This window comes from Acomys russatus, chromosome 10 (assembly GCF_903995435.1).
Source record: "Acomys russatus chromosome 10, mAcoRus1.1, whole genome shotgun sequence".
Lineage (NCBI taxonomy): Eukaryota > Metazoa > Chordata > Mammalia > Rodentia > Muridae > Acomys > Acomys russatus.
This window is the reverse complement of record NC_067146.1, coordinates 2,937,264-2,958,246: the sequence shown is the minus strand read 5'-3', so window position 1 is coordinate 2,958,246 and position 20,983 is coordinate 2,937,264. Positions and strand designations below refer to the sequence as shown.

The following is a 20,983-nucleotide window of genomic DNA, read 5'->3' as shown; positions in this document are numbered from 1 at the left end:
ACTACCTCTGAACACTGGGCCAGGCTCAAAATCAAACACTATTTCACTGGGGACAGAATGTAGGAGGGGGCTGGGAGTCCGGGATTGGTATTTCCGAAGACAGCGCATCAGCTGGTTCAAGGGGGCTGTTAGAAGAGAAAGAGAGGGGCAGGCAGACACAGGAAGACAGACACACAGAAGAAATGAAAGAAGTCATGGGGAATAAATTAGATGCTCTGAAGCCTGCTTCACAAAATAACTCTGGACGTTAAAAAAAATCTGCTTATATTTTCACAAAAACCCCCAATGAATTTTTTAGAAAGTGACTTATAACAAGGATAAGAAATGCCACTTGATGTTAGGTACTAAGCAGGCTGTTTACTACTGAGTTAACTGTGATGCCAACATGATGGAAACATTTAAATGCTGGATGTATTCGGCAAAATTATCAGCAGCCACAGCTACTAAGACATATGAAAGTCAAACTGGCAGCAACATTAATTGGCAGGCTCACAGCATAACAAACAACAAAAACTCCTGAATAACCATATGATACAGTTAATATTAAGTACTGTTCAGGCTTGATATTTGGTATCTTCACAGGGGTACGTGGTTTACAGTGTTTACTAGAATAATATAGAGTCTGGGCTTGGACCTATTTGAAGAAGCCAGCTCTACGCATGAGTGCAGTTAAGGCAGCCGAGAAGGCAAGCACAGAGGAGCTCTTGCAAGAATATGTCAGGACCGTCTCAAATGCCCTCTCTTAGGAAACATGGAATACATTACTACAGAGTTCTCCTGCTTTGGTTTTCAGCGAGTCGTGCTATGTAGACTAGGCTAGCCTCAAACTCATGCCCCTCCTGCTTCAGCTGGAAGCACAGGTATGTGCTATCATACTTGGCTCAGAACATTTTCTTAAACAATATTATCTTTACTAGAGGAAAGGCTACATGGAAATTCTGTAAAAAGTCTTAATGTAATCTCTCATTTGGATATAATTTTTTAACATACCACTAAGGGAGTAAGTGAATTTTTCCATTATGGGTCCATTCCATGAAATAAATGTATATTTCAAATAGGTCCAGAAAGTTGACAGGAAATGTTTCATAAAGTCTAACAAACTGAAGAGATGTGGCAGGCAATCTGAAAGAATGATTTAATGGGACTCTAAGCTCTATCTTTGGTGCAGGTACAAAGAAATTTAGAGACTCCAGCTTTGGAGGCGGCAGAAATTAGAAGTGCATGAAACAGCTAAGGATCTCTCTCCTCAGTAGGCGGTACATGAAGACATTCTTTATGTCTTCTCATTTTCTCTACTCGTTATGGATAATTTTAAATTCTGCTACCAGCAAACGATTACTATAAAAACAAAACAAAACCCATTTGGCTTTCTCTACCCATTTTTCTCTGTGTCTGTTTCATGAAAAAGCAACCATAAAAGGAACAAGCAGCAAAGCAATTGCATTTTTGCCTGAAAAAACAAAACAAAACAAAACAAAACTCTAAAATCACTACTTACCTCCATCACTACGAAACCCCTGGTCTCTAATCAAATCCTACAAACAAACAGTAAAGTATGTTTATTCAAAGCACACAGTAAAAAATGTATCACAATAAATTTTCACTATGCATTAGCAGAAGGGTTAATTCAAAACAATACCTGTCTTATAATTATGTCACAAAACAAAGACTATTAAATTAGCTAGTGTACAGGACAAACAGTATAAAGTCTGAGGCACGTGACAACCTAGACCTACGTGAAAGGATTATTAGTCCTGATCTAATGCTGAAATCCATTTCAGCGCACTCAGTGGCTTTGTCAATCCTTAAGAAAACTCTACTGGCACATATTAAGAGCCATAAAAATGTCCATACCCTTTGGTCCTGTAATTCCACTTCTGGGAATTTTTCCTAAGGAAATAATTCAGAAGAAAAAAAGTGATATGCACAAAGATGTTTAGTGCAGCATTATCCATCACACCAAAAAAAAATCAGAAATAATTATTTCCCTATGATCGGCATTTTGACACTTTATGGTTATGGTGTATCAATTTAATGAAGTTGTATGCAGTTACGAAACAATTATGAAACTTAAAACATGAAACCTATTTACATATAATAAAAATATAAAATGAAAATTATACTGAATACTATCATAAAAACGTGGATGTACAAGAAACATTAAAAATGAAGGCAGATCAAAATAGCTCAAATAAGGATTTTGTTTAAATTGGTCTCCATTGTTGAAAATAGAGCTTTTACAGTAGTGCTGGTAGTAGTGGGAATTCTATATGTCATGAAATTTAGATCCTAGTCTGCAGAACCTGGATTAGTTTACTCAGTTTAACCTAAGAGTGAGGTATTGAATGGCCCCAAATGTCTCTGAAAAGGTTAGTTGCAAATAGGCACCATTTTGCTTATTGATTACAGAATGAATTCTTTACGGACACATTTCTACCATGTTCAGTGTATTATATAAAACCTTTAACGCATAAAAACCTTGGTGGTTTCACTAACTTTCTGTGGTTTTGAGAGCTTACAAACACATTGTGAGATGTGGAGATATGAAAAATAATAACAGTTTAAAGAGAGCTAGATCAGTTTGTGGCTAATTTACTACCATTTAAAAGTGGTAGTATTGACAAGACTTTTATCGATACACATTAAGACTAAGATGATTTGGCAGTCCCGATACTGGGTTTCCTTCCAGCTTCTAGACCTGTGAGAACTGGTAACCATGGCGCAAAAGAACTGACACTAGGACTTGGCATTGGTGAAGCAGCTGAAGAGATCTGAGGCGGGGCTGTGAGGAACAGACAGGCATGTGGAAAAGCAAAGGACTTTCCAGACAGAAGGATCCACGGGTGAAAGGTTATATCCCTTTTTTGTTTACCACCCTAGCTCTGAAACTCCTCATACCTATAGACTGGCCAAATGTGGCTTTCTCCACTCTTAGAGACTACTGCCAGTCGCAATTACACTTTCCAATTTCATGTGTGTTTTTAATGCTCCCTGTTGATCTATCTACTTGATCTAGTTTAAATAGGATACTCTAGCATTCTAAAATGATTTCAACTGTTCCCCAGTCTCTTCTAGTCCCTTGTCTCTCCTTCCTATGACTCAGCATCACAGAAGAACCAAACCAAAGAAATTCTGGTAATACCTTTGTTATCTATGGACCCCTGTAAAGTAGCACCAGCTGTGATTTCTAAGTTCATCCATTCTCCTTTTTCTCCTTCTCTCTCCAGGGTGTCATGTGTCACAGGCTAGCCTCCAACTCCTGATCCTTTAGTGTCTTTAGCTCTCAGTGACAAGACTAAAGTGCATACTGCAATGCCTGGTTGGCTTCTATGTACTTTTTTCAGTATGTGATAGTTTGAATAAGAATGGTTCCCATAGCCAGGCTTGGTGGCTCACACCTGTAATCCCAGCACTCGGGGAGGCAGAGGCAGGTGGATCTGTGAGTTCAAGACCAACCTGGTCTACAAAGAAAATTCCAGGACAGCCAGAGCTACACAGAGAAACTGTCTTGAAAATTTGTATTAGCCACAGTGTTAAGAAATTTGCCCAATATCATGCAGTGTATAAAGAGCTATATCTACCTTTAGCTTGTTGTAGCCCCTGCAAAGCATCATTTTCAAGTTCTCTACTTATTATCTCTAACCTCACTCTTTTCATTAGCTCTTTTCTCTCCAGTTACAAAATATGCTGAAAATTTGGTTTAAAAACCACTATTACTCAAGTTTGCACTAAGCTTCAGTTCTTTTGTCATTCCTATATAACCGATAATCAATTTCCTCTCCTGCTTCCTCCTAGTCTACTTGCCAGCCTCTGCCCCCACGGTATTTAATTGTTAAAAACAAAACTCATTTTAGTCCTTATCTCACTTGAATATAAGTGGTAAGTGGCATCCTCTATCAGCTTTTTTGAAGCCCACTTGCTTGGTCTCTGCAGTACCCTTGCAAAGAGCTCATGAAGGCTAACAGAAAAATAATGGCATCTGCTACAATGTTAAGAGTTACCAGCTGTGCTTTCTGTTTCCTTCAGGGTTGCATTTTCTACTCTTTACAATTTTATATACTCTTCAAGTAACATAATTAATGGCCATGGCTTTGGCTGACACAAACACACTAGTTTTCTTCAAGCTTTATTTCTTTCCATTTGAGGTCACAATACTCCCATAGATATTCTAAAGTCACTTGGGTAAAAGCAAAAATTGTCATTTTTCTACAGGTATCTATAGACCCTGCCCAGGTCTATAGCCAAGTATCTATATGCCAGAAAGCCAACTGCTCTTCTTCTCTTTAACCTTTCTCCTCTGCTGATATACAGTGGCTAAGTACCAGAAAAGAAAGCCAGGCTTACACAGCTTAACTCCATTTCAGTCATTTATTAGCTATGTGATCATGGGTTGGTTTCTTGACTCTATAAACTGAATATCCTTCTGAATAAGATAAAGATGATAAATTTCTTATGAAGCATGGCCAAGGAAACATATCTGAATACCACAGTCTTCACTCCCTCAACACATTCTCTCTCTTGCCACTACTGCTACTTGAGCTCAAACATTTACCGTATCCTCTTGGAAGCAAACCCCACACTGCTGACAGTTCTGCCCTTATATATGCTATCATAGGCTTTCCACTGAGCATGAATAAAAATGTTGTCATTAAAAGCTTTCAAACAAGGGAACAGATAAGTGTTATAAACGACTGTCTTGGTGAGAGCGCCAGGATGGAAATGGATAAAGAAAAATTAATGGTAGGAAAAAGTGCAGTAAGTTGTTCGAATGAAGAAATATGGAATCAAATGGTGGTATCAATAAGTCAGAACAATCTGAGTCATGAAAAAAATAAAAGAGTATGATATAAAGTGATTCTTCAAATAGCCAAGGCCAAGGAGCCAGAAGGACAGTCACAAACAGAGAAAAAGGGAAATCGTTTCAAAAGTTGTTTGTTTTCAAATAAAGATGAAGGTTACAAGCTTGAACACAGCTAACCTACAATATGGTTTGACTCCTTATTTTTCAAGCTCCTTCCTCCCATCTCTCTCTCTCCCGCTTCTCTTTTCCTGTGTATGCAGGTCTACATAGAGAAAGGCCACTTAAATGAACTTATTCTCTAAAATACAGGGGGGGGGGGGCGCGCGGATATTTAATAAAAAGTAGAAAGTCTGATTTTATAATCTGTTACTTGTGATTTTATTTTGGTATTTAAATTAAAATTTATAATAAAGTATTTCAAAAGTTCATAATTTAAGTTATAGTTCCAACTATAAGATTTTAAATATAAACATAGAACTGTTTTTGTTGGTTATAATGCCAAACTCATGACAGATCAAATATAAAAATTTATGTCATTTTTATAACACATAAATTGCATAAAAATCTTAGATGACTCATAAATTCCCTCAAGGGCTTCTATTAATTCTTATATTCAAATTCTTAAATTTAAATTAAAATAAAATCATTTTAATTTAAACTTTTACAGAGACAGTATCATAGAAAAAATGAAATAACAGAGACAGTATCATAGAAAAAATGAAATTTAACTGTAACTTGGCAATAGAGAAGTACTTAATATAATCAGAGAAGATGATAAACTTTTTGGATCTATAACTTATGAGCCTAGCATTAAAATGATAAATGAACAGTGGCATTTACTTCCAATCTATATTAAATGTATAACAGAAAACCAAAGAAACACACTTGAATAGTTTAGTTCTAGCAGTGCTAGTATTTACCTCAATATTGACAGGTTCAATTGTGTTTATGTGAACATTGGGAGCTGAGGAGGACCGGTCTCGTTGCCCAAACTGGTTTCGATGATCTTCATCTGCTGGTCGGAAAGGCTGTGGAATTGGAATGGATTTTGAAGGAGATGGACTGGTGAGGATTTGGGACCTGGAAAAACCAAGTCATTGGGAAGATAAGATTTGGAGTAATTATGTTAATAATAATACTTAAAATGAAAGTTATAAGATTTTCTATAAAAAAATGATAAGCTTTAAAGAAACAAAACTCCAGTAGTAATGGCTTTACAAAAACATTAGTTTAAAAAAACATACCTACAACCAGTACTGCCAAAGCTTTGCTCAAAAGGAGACCTTCCAGGGACTACCAATGATAAGAGCAATCGTTCTGATCCAGAAAACTCCAGAGGAGTCTACAAATGGCTAGAAATTACCTGTGGTTAATCAGTAGAAGAGGCCCCTCCCCTTTAAAATTATAAATAGAAATAAAAGCTGCAGGTAGAGGCGAGCTCAATGAGATACGCTTTGTTTCCTATATACCATTCCTCATAATCTGATGTTACTCAAATGAAAATTTGAAGGAAACAGTTATGAAATTACAAATAATTTTCAGAATATACCTGTATATTTCAGGAGCCCCAAAATATAACTGCTGCTCAATGCCAGTGTTGAATGAAATTTCTATCATATCAAAAGGTCATTTCCAAAATTTCAGAAGATAATCTGTATGGTGCCACTTATCTCTTATTTTTCAAAAAATTTTATGTCTAATTATTAACACCAGAAACAAGCAAACAAGAAAAGGACCATATGATATTAAACACTGAAGCAAATATTTTAAACAACTAAAAAATTTTGGTGTGTGGTTGCTGGGCACACATGGAAGCCAGAGACTGGTGCCAGGCGCCTTCGGTTCTACCTTACTTTTTGAGACACAGTCTTCTCACTGAACCTAGAATTTACAATTGGTTAGACTGGCTGGCCAGCAAATTGCAAAAATCATCTTGTCTCTGTTTTCCCAGCACTGGGGTCACAGGTCTCAGACAGTCACAACCCAACTTTTTAAAAAAATTTATTTCATTTATATGAATGTTCTATCTGCATGTACACCTGCCTGATAGAAGAGGGCATCAGTTCATATTATAGATGGTTGTGAGGCACCATGTGGTTGCTGGGAATTGAACTCAGGTCCTCTGGAAGAGCAGCCAGTGCTCTTAACTGCTGAGCCATCTCTCCAGCCCCACAGCCCAATTTTTTAAGAGGCAATGGGGGACCCAAACTCAAACTCTCAAGTTTGCACGATAAGCACTGAGCTACTGCACCATCTTTCCAACCCCTAAGATTATTTTGATTGTAATACTCTAGCAGGTTACAGAATGCCCTTTAAATTTATTATTACTATTATTGTTATTATTTTGCTATAGATAATAGAATCTACGATTACTGGCCTAGTGAACCTGTCATGAAGAACACTGGAAGTCTGAGGCTAGACTATGAACCCCTATAAAGATTGTAGGCCACTCAGAAAAGATCCTCGGGAGCAGGGCAGTGATTACTATTACTACCTGGAGGAAGATAAAGTAAGGATGAGACTGAGCCTCCGCTGGCCGTGGATGGCCCAACACAGACGGAGCTCTTTGCACATACTGGTCACCATTTTACCCCACATTATAAAAACTAACCAGCATCATTTAATTGTTAGTAGATTAGAAAGACAATGTTGAGATAACAAAAAGACAGTCAAGAAAGGAAACTATAAAAGAACAGTAAGGAGATAAAACAGGAGGGGCCAGTGGACAAAAAGGTTCTTGCTGTTAAGCCTGGTGACCTGGCATTGATCCCTGGGGCCCAGTTGGTGGAGGGAGACCTTATTCCCCAAAGCTGTCTTCTGACTTCCACACATGTGCCTTGGTATGTGCATGAGCATACACACATATTAAATAAATATAATAAAAAATTAAGAAAAAAGTACTAGAAATTAGTAGAGTAAAAATTTGGGGAGCAAAACTCAAGAGTAACAAAAAGCCTCTGAATGAAGCACGCCCTCAGAATCTAAAGCACATAATCATAAGGATAAGGAAGTAAGTTTAATTTAGAGGATTCAGAGTAACTACCTGAGTCTGTTTAGAAATGAATAGGAAATAAATATTATCACTAAGAGTACTGGGCATAAAAGCCCAATCACAATTAATGGAATTGGGTTTTGGGAAATTTATCATGTTTCATTTAGTTATCAAAAAATCTCAGTTTGTGTTAAAAAGCTGTCTTTTCTCTTGCTTTATAAAGCTAAGCACAGCCTTTGCTAAGGAAATTTCAAACAGCTATTGTTAGTAAGTATTGAGAAGCGCAAACTGTTAATGCTACTTAGTCTTAGGACAACAGTGCCCTCTAATTCAGGACTGAACACTGGGAAAGCCTGAATTAGCCAGACCTGTGAGAATGGCCTAGTTAATGTACTATGTGACCTAGCACAGGTGGAAAGGCAATACATTATTCCTGAAACTTACTGAGTAAGGACTATGACAGAAATATGTGCTGGATAACAAACCAGAACTCTGTTATAAAGGACAGTGATCAGAACCATGGAGAGTCAAACCCTGCACTCACTGTGGTAAAAGACGAGGGCCTGTTAAGCAAAGCCAATGTGACAGACTCTTACCATTTGGAAGGAGAAAGTATGTCTTGATTTAAAGCTAACTTTTCTAGCCTTTAAGGCAAGTACATGATAACTGTGGACAATATTTTATTCTTATACCCACCTGTACAACATTTTAATTCAATGCTTAACAAAAACAATCCTCTAATTATAATTTGGCTTCTCGTTAATATCTTCTCAAAGAAGTTGGGGGCCATGCAGCACAAGTCTGTATTAGGTGACAGGTATATTCTCATTTAGTCTGTTCTGGTTTTGTTTAATATAAACCAGTATATTCCTAATTCTCATCATTTTAGAAAACTGATAATCTGCATTTGTATACTGTAGAATCTTTCTTTGAAACAAGGTAATGTATATCTAACCTATCTATGAAGGGCCTTGGATACCATCTAATTGGCTTTCTCCCAGTGGTATATAATTGTACTGGTCCTCCCACAAACCTTTTTAATTCTAACATTCTAGAAAATTGCTAATAGTTTAGACTTCAGTTTTTGGTTAAACTATTTACAGTTCTTTTTTTTTTTTTTTTTAAAGCAAAGTGACTGTTTCTGCTCAGTGATAGACAAAAGGAAGGTAGTGATCTCTTTGTGGTCTATGCTGGCCAATGCATTAACTTTTCAGAATTCCTTGGTATGCCCATACTTGTTTCAGGACTGTTATATTTATCAGCACTAATAACAAATGCCATATCATGATATTGAACACAATTGCTATGATGCTATTTTTGGTTGTCAACTTGACTACATCTGGAGTTAACTAAAGCTCAAATGGCTGGACACACTATGAGGGACTTTTTTTCTCAATTAAATCATTTGAAGTGGGAAGACCTAATATAATCTGGATTGTTGAGGCAGAAAGATCCACCTCTAATCCAGATTTTCTGAGTGGGGATCCATCTTTAATCTGAGCCACACCTTCTGCTGGCAGCCTAAATAAAAGAACACAGAAGAAAGAAGCATGCTCTCGCTAGCAAGTCCACACCTTCACTGGCATTAGAGTACACTTCTTCAGGATTCTGGCATATACTGAAGATCATAGGAATAGTCAGCCTCCTAGGCTGAACTATTACTTGATTGCTGGACCTTCCATTAGCAGACAGCCATTGTTGCTCTAGCTACACACACTTTCTCTCTCTGTCTCTGCCTCTAAGTTCAGTATATAAATTCTGTTCTCTAGAGAACCCCTGCTTCTATCTTTATAAAGGTTATTTTACACAGTGACACAAAAGCATTAGGAAATTAACTTGTAGAGAAGTATGTACTTTAAGACTAGAATGCATTTCACTCTAGTTAAGGAAAAATACATGTGGCAGAGGCAAATGGTTTCTGAATTGTAAAACAGCATTCCTTCACTAGAAGACAAACTGTATTGTTACTATTATGACCCTTTAGAGAGGCCAAGCTAATTTTATTATATTCTGCAACTCAGCTCACAGAACTGGGACCTGCCATTAGAAAAGTACCACAGGTCTATAGATTCTGTTAGGAGGAACTGCCATAGCCAAAGGATTAATTAAAGTCCCAAACAAAATTTTGATTTGATCATCTAAAAAACATACAACTAAATGGCAGAGCCAACACAAACAACTTATAATCTGACAACACTAAATAAAGTGCATTTCCTAAAGATAAAAAGATAATATATTATTTAAAATAAAATCTTTTTTATATTTAGAGTTTATTTTTTAGTGTGTGTGTGTGTGTGTGTGTGTGTGTGTGTGTGTGTGTGTGTGTTTACAGGTGTGCAAATGCCATGATGCACAGAAGGAGGCAAGAGAACCAATTTTCTGGAGTTAGTTCTCTTCCTTCCTATTTTTGAGGGGTGGTCTCTTGTTACTGCTATGCTGTATAGGCTTCTGCTGATGTTCTTGCTTCTATCTCCCATCCTGTTGTAGGAGTGCTAGGATTACAGATGTATCACATTTGGCCTTTGTCAAATTTCATAGCCCTATGGCAAGCACTTTTAGTGACTGAGCCATCTCAATTCTGTGTGCGTGGAAGAATGTGCTATGTTATGTGTTACGTCAGAACAAAGAGGGTAGCGGTTTCTATTACTTTTTGTCTTATTTGAGGAAGGATCTCTCCCTGATCCTGGAAATCAAATCTTTTCAACTAGATTGCAAGCCAGCCAGTCCCAGCAATCCTCCTGTCTCTAACCCTCTTAGTGCTAGCATTACAGGTGTGCATGGGACCATGCCTGGGCTGTTACGGGGGTGCTAGGAACTTTATCCTTCTTTCCTGCAGAGCTTAACTGCTGAGCCAACTCTCCAGCCTCCCTCCCTACACTGTGTGTCTCGGGCTGGCCTCACACCTCCTGAGGATGACCCTGAACTTCTGATTCCCCTTCTTCTATGTCCCAAGTGCTGGGAACAAATTCAGGGCTGTGTGTGCTAGACAAATACTCTGCTGACTGAGCTACACATCTAACCTTCAATTTGTTTTAGAGATGAGGTCTCTCTTTAGCCCAGGATGACCTCAAATTCACTGTAATCCTCCTGCCTCAGCCTCCCAAATGCTGAGATTATAGAAATGAGCCATCATTCCTAGAGAAAAAAAATATTTTGATAAATTTTTAACCTGTGAAACCTCAGGAAGGCTGGCTTCATAAAAATTGAAGATCTGTTAAAAGTACCAACTTATTGTTATCATTCTTAAAGGTATGAGTGTAAAGAAATAAGGGCCGGCCAAATGGCTGTATGTGTGATTGTCATGAAAGGCTGATCCCTGGTTCTACAGTGGAAGGAGAGAAAAGACTCCAGAAAGTTGTTCCCTGACGTCTACACATGCACCATAGCATATCATACCTGCACAAACATCTACACAGTACTGCTCAGACAGTAAGTAAATAAATGAATGTTTTTAAAGTCTAAAGAAATAACATACTGTGAAGAATAGGAGAAGGTAATATTAAGACAAATACCTGTCCACTAAATATTTCTGAAATATTCTAGGGCAGAACCAATCAATCTCTCAATCTCTCTGTCTCTGTCTCTGTAACAGACCTGGCTGTAAAGACTAGTTCAAAGTACATGTCCATTAAACTTTCTTGAGTACATTCTATCTTCTTGCATTCTATAAATATAAATTATTTATGTTCTTATTACAAAGTCAAATACACTCTATTATGCTTTATACTTTAAAAAAAAAATCATCAAGCATGGTAGCACATGTCTTTATTCCCAGCATTTAGGAGGCAGAGGGCAGTAGATCACTGAGTTCAAAGCCAGCCTGGTCTACAAGGCGAGTCTAGGACAGCCAAGGCTACACAGGCCAGCCTAGTCTACAAAGTAAAGTCCAAGACAGGTAGGGCCTCACAGAGAAATTCTGTCCTGAAGAGAAAAACAAACAAACAAACAAACAAACAAAGAAACAAAGCAAAAAACAAAATACAGAGGCTGGCCATAAGAATTTTATGTTTTTTTTTTCCACAATTGCTCTTAAAATATAGCCTACACTAGCTTTAATGCCATTGATTGATGACTCTGTGTGTGTGCGTGTTATTTTTTGAGACAATAACTCACTGTGTAGACCAAGTCAGCCCCCAACTCACAGAGATCTGCCTGCTTCTGCCTCCCGACTGCTGGGATTAAAGAAGTGAGCCACCATACCAGGCTTTTAATCTCATTCTGTACCAAATGCATGCAAATGCTTGAATGCTGTGATAAAATACATTATTGGAGAAAAATATGTATAATATAACAGTTCCAGTGTTGGAAAGGTTTACAATTACCTAAAAGATCCAAAGGAAGACAGTTCAAATAGCATGTCATTAAAGAGCAGGAATAACATCATACCCAATAGAGTCTGAGGGGGGTGCGGAAGGGGATCCCGATGTCGGGGCAGTCTCTGCTAAGGAGGCCTCCTCCTGTGGTACTGGGTGATGCCCAAAGAACTTGGAGACAAACAGCAAACTGTGAGGCAAAAACAAAACAAAACAAAACAAACCTAACTTGTGCAAAACCCAGAAGCTTCAATACACAAGAACACAGAGGTAATGAGAAAATATGAAATCAAGTTTTACTTTCAGAAAGGATTGTTAAAACCCAATTAAGTGTATTTTTGTCTACAGGTTTCTTTTTAAAAAATTATATTATACTTTCAAGGGCACCCTCAGATCTAAAACTAATTGTTCTTTTCAGTCAACTTCTATATATTACAGGGGGAAAGTCAGGCTTGGTGTTTTAAAAATTAGAAGAAAAATATCTAGCACTAAGTTAGATTATCCTTTTTATATCGCAAAGATCCATCTGTCTCTGTCCCCCAAGTAGCTGCTAGGTTAGATGTGACATCATGATTTATTTTAAGTCAAACTCCATTTCAGCAGCAGCAAAAGATTACAATAGACTGCATCAATTTATTAGGCATACTACAGAATAAAGGAAAAAAAATTTAGAAAGAAAGAAAATTTGTGTAATTATTCCCTTAAATAAAGGGAAAGTGCTAATGGTGAACTAGACAGACAAGCGTGAGGTGAAGAGTGTGGGAAGATTACCAACATAATTGGTTAAACAGATAACAGAATCAGACTCATTGTCCAAAAATGCAATAGTCAACTTAATTCAAACACTATTCTATATCCAGCCCCAAACTATATAAAAGTGATTTCTAAGGACTAGTAGGTGTTACATAAACATGTTACTAGCATGAAACATAAGCTTTATGTGCAGCGGACCCAGTGCTCATTTGTCTGAGAGAGGAGTTGCCTGTAGTATTTGTTACTTCTACAATTCTGTAACAACTGCATTGGGCAGAACATCCCTCATGATTTTCAATGTATACTAATTTTACATTATGAAAATTTAATATAAAGTAGAAGCAAAGAGGTTCTTTGTGGATTACTTACTCAAGTTGGTCATAATTAACACACATCAGTGGAACCTCTGTACTACAACGCTGGTGAAACTTATAACCACAGGTTTGACAGCGGAAACCCTGGAAAAGCAGCTTTCGACAAAAGTCACAAAATGCTAGGGTGAAAAAAGTTTTCCGTACCTGCAAAGTGAAAAATCATAAAGGGTTTCAATTACTTGCAAGAATCCTTTTTATAAGCCAACATATTATATTCACTTTCTTACTTAAAATAACAATTTAATATATTTATATCATAAAAAGTGACACACCAAAACACATTAAAACCATGGGTATTGAAATCCTATCTCATCCTAACTCAGAAATCAAGACGGTACAAAAATAAAAGAATTGAGCCTGATGTGTTAGCTAATCCCTAGTGGTCAGTCAACAAGCAACATTTACAGAGACTCATACATGAAATTCTCAAAAAATTAAAAAATCTGAATTAAAAGGAATAACTAATTTTAAGCTTAACAAGATAAAAAGGTACAAGTAGAAAAAGGAGAGAGAAAGGCAAAGGAAGGAAAAGCAAAGTTATCTTTTAGTTACTATACAAGAGGGAAGCAAAGTAAATGGATGCTAGTGCTGACAGCACAAGAAACAAAGACAGACTTATTTAAACTCTCATAGGTATCAAGCAGAACAACAAGATGGAAGAGAGGATGGGGAGAAGGCAAATGAGCTATTCCTAACAGTATATGATGTCTAAGGTTGATAAAGCAAGAAATCGTGGCTAAAAGATATCTAGTAATATGAAAATAATTACCCAAGAGCTTAACAGAAACTATTAAAAATTATCAATGGCTTCATGAAATCTACACTGTAATTTTATTAAGGTGTAGTGGAGATTATTTTATCTGACCAAAGAATTATGAACTCAATTTTTGTAACACAAGATATATTATTATTGAATTCAGCAACTTCTTTTTTGGTTTTGTGGGATAGGGCGTCTCTGTATAGTCCTGGTTGTCCTGCAACTCACTCGGGAGACCAGGTAGCCTCAAACTCACAGACATCAGCCTGCCTCTGCCCCCCAAGTGCGCCTCAAACTCACAGACATCAGCCTGCCTCTGCCCCCCAAGTGCTGGTGGTAAAGATGTGCGCTAGCACCACCGGACAAATTCAGCAACTTCTCAGAGTTCAGCTCTGAAATGTGGATAATAGGGAAGGAAACTTCTCCCCTCAAACTTTAACATACTGTTTAGATACCTCTAGAACAATGTCTGATGTGGACTTATTTTTAGTTTATGCTTTCAGATGAACTTCTTTCTTCATATAACAGAATAAATAAATATTCAAAATTCTTTAAAAAAATTATCAGTGACTTTTGGTTACTACATCGATTAAAGAAACTACACTGTACTAAGGGAACCCTTTGTTCCCAAAGGGAGAAATTATATAAAAATGTGTATATAGTGTAGTAAATAAGAGGCAGAACTCACAGCTCTCTACCTGCTTCTGCCTCCTGGTCTGAGATTACAGAGCTGCCTGGCTGTAACAGAACTCTTAACAATGGCTACTTCAGAATACTGATAGCAAGGATGACTTCATTCTTTGCTGTGTATTTTCTTTAAAAAAAAAAAAAAAATTTATTATTATGTATACAGTGTTCTGCCTGCATGTACACCTGCAGGCCAGAAGAGGGCATTAGGTTTTTACCACAGAATGTTGAGAGCCACCATGTGATTGCTGAGAATTGAACTCAGGACCTTTGGAAGAACAGCCAGTGCTCTTAACCACTGAGCCATCTCTCCAGTCCCTTTGTTGTGTATTTTCAATCATCTTGGTTTTCATTTTTTAAAAACCCCAAAGTAATAAATGTATTTTTATTATAATCTAATATATACTTGAACTTATATAGCAGTATTTAGATCAAGTATAACTTAGAATTTTACACCCTTTATTACATATAAATGCTTTTTATGATACATTTAATGTAACACCAAATTACATCTCCCTTTCAGTTTAAATGGTCTTGAACTTTCAAGCAGACTCTTGTTTCTGCCTCCCAGGTGTGAAAAGCACATCTGCTCTGAAACTTTCTTTTATTTTTTGGAGATAGGGCCTTACTGTGTAGACCAGGCTGTCCTTCAGTTCTCAGTCATTTGCCTGTCACTGCTTCCCAGTGCTAGGATTGAGGTGTGTGCCAGAATACCAAGTTCAAAGTTCTATTTTCTTTTCTTTTCTCTTTCCTACCCTTTCCTTTTTTTTTTTTTTTTTTCTTTCTTTCCTTCTTGGGTTTTTTTTTTTTGAGACAGGGTTTCTCTATGTAGCCTTTGCTCTCCTGGATTCTTTGTAGATCAGGCTGGCCATGAACTCAGAGATCTGCCTGCCTCTGCCTCCCAAGTGCTGGAATTATAGGTATGTGCCACTGTACCTGGCTCAAAGTTCTATTTTCAAAAAATATTTATTTAATAAACAGTTACTGAAAATTATAGTCTGGCAAATAATCCATTCTGGCCTTTCAAGAACCTTTACATAGAGGGATCTGCTTTCTTCAGTTTCCCCATTACTTGAGAAAGCATGTGAAAAAAGCAAATGCTTGTTTCTAGCTTTTCTCCTTTTCCATTTGCCTGTGACTATACAGACGAAAAACTACCTCCTTTGATATTTAATTGCCAAGCTAAGCATCTTTAGTACTGCTACAAACACATGAATATCATCTGACTGTTTGCCAACCACTCAAATCAATCTCACAGACACGTGTCGTTTGATGAAGGCTGAATGCCCTTCATCTGCCTACCTAGTGCTTCCCTGCTGCCACTCATGTGCATCTATTGTTTTACACACACACTTGTACGTATATGCATATGTCGGGGGCGGAGGAAAGGATGGGACATAGAGAAAAGAGCGGAACATCCGAAGGGTAAAGATAGCGGTATGATTTCAGACGGATTTTACACAAACCATGTCTGAAAGATACCTTTGTGAATAAAGATGAACCAAAAAAGATCTACTATTTCTTCTGGGTGATAGCTTATGCACAATCTAAAATAGCATCTAAGCCTGTCTAAAGATATGCGGCAAGTTAGGGAGTGGGGTGTGTGGCTAAGAGGCCACTGCACACTGGTGACAAGCTTAGGCCACTGCACACTGGTGACAAGCTTAGGCCACTGCACACTGGTGACAAGCTTAGGCCACTGCACACTGGTGACAAGCTTAGGCCACTGCACACTGGTGACAAGCTTAGGCCACTGCACACTGGTGACAAGCTTAGGCCACTACACACTGGTGACAAGCTTAGGCCACTACACACTGGTGACAAGCTTAGGCCACTGCACACTGGTGACAAGCTTAGGCCACTGCACACTGGTGACAAGCTTAAGGCAGGTTTACCAAATGCAAAAAACACAAGAAAAGGTCTCAAGGAGAGTCTAACACTCAACTGCTCTAACTTTCCATCCATTACTTTTACAAAAATCTTACTTTACTAGATAGATTTTTACATCATACTTCTTCTTCTTCTTCTTCTTTTTTTTTTTTTTTTTTTTTTTTTTGTTTTGTTTTGTTTTGTTTGCATTTTTTGAGACAAGATTTTTCTGAGAAGTACTGGCTGTCCTGGAACTTAACTCTGTAGACCAGGCTAGCCTTGAATTCACAGAGAACCACCTGTCTCTGCCCCCTGAGTGCAGGGATTAAAGTCACGTGGCACTAGTGCTGGACTTATTTGTTGTTCTTTTAAGCGATACAGTACATGTTTTTTAAATTATATAGAAAGAATTAACAAAACTTTTTAGATACAAGATTTTAAAGAACAGAACTTAGGAAAATTATCAATCATATTATTTGTTTTTCATATTCCCTAAAAAAAGAAAAAAAAAAAAAAAAAAAAAAAAAAAAAAGAAAAGAAAAAGGAAAAAAGAAAAGAAAGAAAACATTCAATAAACTGACCGCTGGGTATGGTGGCACAGACCTCAGCACTCGGGAAGAAGAGGCAAGTTTGCTACTGTTATGAACTGTACTGTAAATAAATGCCTGTGAGGTTGAGGCCAGCCTGGTCTACAGAGTGACTATCAGGACAGCCAAGGCTACACAGAGAAACCCTGTCTTGAAAAACCAAAACCAGAGAGAGACCCTGGCCATTTCTGACAGCTCATAGGCGTGAAGAGGCACATACAAAGTTGTGCGTTGTGAGCGGAACATTCTCCAGCACTTCCACGTGCAGCTCCTCGCCAGTGAGCCAGGAGATATCCGTGTCCCAGCCAATTGGCTTCTTCTCTCTGAAAAAAATGTAGGCGAAAACCTTTCTTGATTATCGTATCCCAAAATATATATAAACATCATGCTAAGATATGAAAATAGTTACAGAACAGCTAACACTGAGGTTTGGCCCCCTATTTTCATATTAGAAATTTAGGTGTTAGTTTTTAAGTTTAACTTTAATAAACTACTGCTCTTAGACGAAAGCAGTGTAAGTATATTCACTCTAAGCTGGTCCTGAAAAACCGACAACAGTCAAAACCGAATTGCTACTAGGGTTTAAAAAACAAACCACGAACCAACAAAAGCCACAAATATGGTCTTATCTACCAACAGAAAAAACAGAGCATTCAAGGTACAATATGCCTCAAGATGTAGATTAAAATATAACTTCTTGGAACAATATTACTTTATGAAAAAAATGCTTCAATATAAACCATAAATCTTGGAAGACTTTTTGTGGAACTATGAGCTTGTATTTAAAAAGGAGGACTGAAGAAATGCACATTGTCTACACAAATCACATGCCAACGCAGTGGTTCTGGATCTACCTAATGCTGTGATGTGACCCTTTAATATAGTTTCTTATATTGTGGTTATCCTCACAATAAAATTATTTTCACTGCTACTGATAACTGTAATTTTGCTACTTTTATGAACTGTACTGTAAACAAACACGTTTGTGTTTTCCAATGCTCCTGGGCAACCCCTGTGAAAGGCTAGTTCAACCCCAGGTTGAGAGCTGCTATTCTAATGGTTCACAAATTATAGAAACTATAAACTCTAATAAAGGAATAAATAGTACAACCACACACATTATCAATGGCCTCTTAAGATTTCTTTAAGAGTAGTATTAGTACAATATTTTAAAGTTGATATTCTAAATCTTTTAGGAAAACATATTTTCTCTCTCTGTCTCTCTTTTTAATGTGTATTGTTGTTTTCCCTGCATGTAAGCCTATGTACCTCATGCATGCCTGAGGAGACATAATAGCGATAAATCTCCTAGAACGAGGTATAGATGGCTAGGAGCTGCCATATGGGTACTGGGAATTGAACCCAGGTCCTCTAAAAGAGCAGCCAATGTTAACAGTCCCTGCATTATTTTTCAATTCCCTAGATTTGGATAAAGACCACAAAACAGGGCTGGAGACATACAAACCATACCCATCCTGAATTCTGTAGACAGCACAGCACTCTGGGATGAGGCCTCTCATCATCAGTGCCTTCTTCAAACTGTCGCGGACTGTAACACCACATCGGGCAGGTACCTACAATATAAATGCATGTAAGAGGTAAAGAGAAGGAGGCTTTCTTTCAAATCATTTCTTTCTTTTTTTTTTTCCTTCGAGACAGGGTCTCTCTGTGTAGCCTTGGCTGTCCTGGACCAGGCTGGCCTCGAACTCACAGCTATCCACCTGCCTCTGCCTCTTGAATGTTGGAGATTAAAGGTATGTGCTACCACACCCAGCTTTCTGACTTTTTTTTTTTAATTTATTATTATGTATACAGTGCTCTGCCTGCATGTACACCTACCCACCAGAAGAGGGCACCAGATCCATTATAGATGGTTGTGAGCCACCATGTGGTTGCTGGGAATTGAACTCAGGACCTTTGGAAGAGCAGTCAGTGCTCTTAACCTCTCACCCACCTATCCAGCCCCTCCTGACTAACTCTTAACTGGTGCTTATATTGAAATGCCAATGAAGTCTGATAGATTGTCAGGAATGGTGACATCACAGCTTTTGAGAGGCAGATCTCTGTTAGAGACCAGCCTGGTCAACTTAGTGAGTTATAGGCCAGCCAAGCCTACAACTGAAACCATGTCTCAAAAAACAAACAAACAAACAAACGAACAAACAAACAAACAAACACTAATTAAAAAGAAATCTGCTAACTATGTAGACTTGACACAAAACAGTTCTGTCTTTCCTATCCTTGTTTAAAATGGATGAGCCCATTTGCATGGCTCTCAATATGCAATGATAACGTTTAACACAAGAGCAAAACAATGGCAATAAACAGTGACTCACCACGGTCCTCTGTTTGTTGGGCAGGAAGACTCTAACGATAGGTTTTTGTGGTGACTTGGGGTTGTTTCGTGATACATCTGTGGGAGTTTGAAAAACTGAAAGAGATGAAGGTAGCACTGAAAGGCTAGACGAAGAGGAGGATGTAACGGTGTCCATTGATGCAGAGCTAGAAACAGAAACATCAGTTCCATTCCCCAGGGATTCCAATAGCTGCTGCTCTCTTTGCTGGAGGGCATCTAGCTTGCTGGTGTACTCTTCATAGGCCTATAAAATAAAGAAGACTCACATTGCATCTGGACTTTGCTCTGACATTCACAAAAGAAAATATCAATATGAATTCAGTCTTTGAATACAACTTTATAATTTAAGACAGGGTTTTAAGCTATAAGTTACAACGTAATATGAAAATACTACAAATATTCTCACTTCTAAATGGAAAAAAGTATCTATTATAAGACATTAGTTTATTATGTTGGCTGGATGGTGGTGGTGCACGCCTTTAATCCCAACACTTGGGAGCCAGAGGCAGGTGGATAGCTGTGAGTTTGAGGCCAGCTTGGTCTACAAAAATGAGTCCAGGACAATCAAGGCTACATAGAGAAACCCTGTCTCAAAAAAACAAAAACAAAAAAACCATGGTATTTTCCAACTTTCTGGCCAAAGAGTATTTTACTTTCCAAATCACAAGTTTAGCATAAGGCAAAATATGTAATAATACATTGCATCAAGGATAGGTAGGTGTCTCTTCCTCTATCTAATTTTATTTTTCAGAAAAGTTGTAGGCATACCAAGTCTCATAGACTTTGGTAGCAAACAATCATTGCTATACTTATTTGAAATGGATGATTTCATTTGTATGAATCTGAATATGTATATTTGCATACATGTGAGCGCACACAAACACACACATAGAGAGAGGGAGGGAGGATGTAAAGGGAGAAGTTATTAGAGATAAATGCTACAATTCAAGAGTGAGTTACATAGTGCCAGATTACTGTCTCACTGTCAACAACAGAACCTCGGTGAGGCTTAGAGATTTGTAGTTATTATCTTCTTTCTGAAATAACTATAGTTATTAGTTAAAATAGTCTATTCTTTAAAAAAAAAATACTTTCTCATTATGGATTCCTTTCCCCCAAGATAGTATCTTTTTATTAATTATTTGGAAATTTCATACAATGTACCCCAGTAATACGTGCTTTCTATTCTTCCCAGGTCCACCCCCTCCTACCCTTTCCACCATCATCACTACCCCACCAAAAAAATGAAAAAGAAAAAGAAAGAAAAAAACTCCACCAAGTTCAATTTGTGTTGCTCACATATGAAGTATGGGCACACTCCCAGTGGCCAGCCCTTAAAGAAAACTGAGGCCTTCCCCACACCCCTGAGAGAAGCCATCAACTGTAAAGAGCTACACTTCAGCATCCTTATCACAAATCTTAAGGACTCTCTTCCATAGTTTCCTGTCTGGATTTATATTTTTGCTGGGGGTAGGGGGTTGTCACAGGAGCCTT

At 37.7% G+C, this 20,983-nt stretch overlaps 1 protein-coding gene across 3 annotated transcripts in view; it reads right to left on the bottom strand.

Annotated features, from left to right (window-relative positions):
- Positions 1-20,983, bottom strand: part of Braf (B-Raf proto-oncogene, serine/threonine kinase) — a 114,716-nt gene that overhangs the window by 46,901 nt on the left and 46,832 nt on the right. The window contains exons 3-11 of one of the 3 annotated variants that reach the window (XM_051151672.1): positions 19,470-19,733; positions 18,604-18,707; positions 17,354-17,456; positions 13,229-13,377; positions 12,180-12,296; positions 5,722-5,881; positions 1,855-1,890; positions 1,499-1,535; positions 6-125 (exon numbers count right to left, since the gene is read on the bottom strand). In XM_051151672.1, coding sequence (XP_051007629.1) covers positions 6-125; positions 1,499-1,535; positions 1,855-1,890; positions 5,722-5,881; positions 12,180-12,296; positions 13,229-13,377; positions 17,354-17,456; positions 18,604-18,707; positions 19,470-19,733 — 1,090 coding nt within the window. The remainder of the gene's footprint in view (positions 1-5; positions 126-1,498; positions 1,536-1,854; positions 1,891-5,721; positions 5,882-12,179; positions 12,297-13,228; positions 13,378-17,353; positions 17,457-18,603; positions 18,708-19,469; positions 19,734-20,983) is intronic. The other 2 variants (XM_051151671.1, XM_051151673.1) reach the window with 2 other exon arrangements.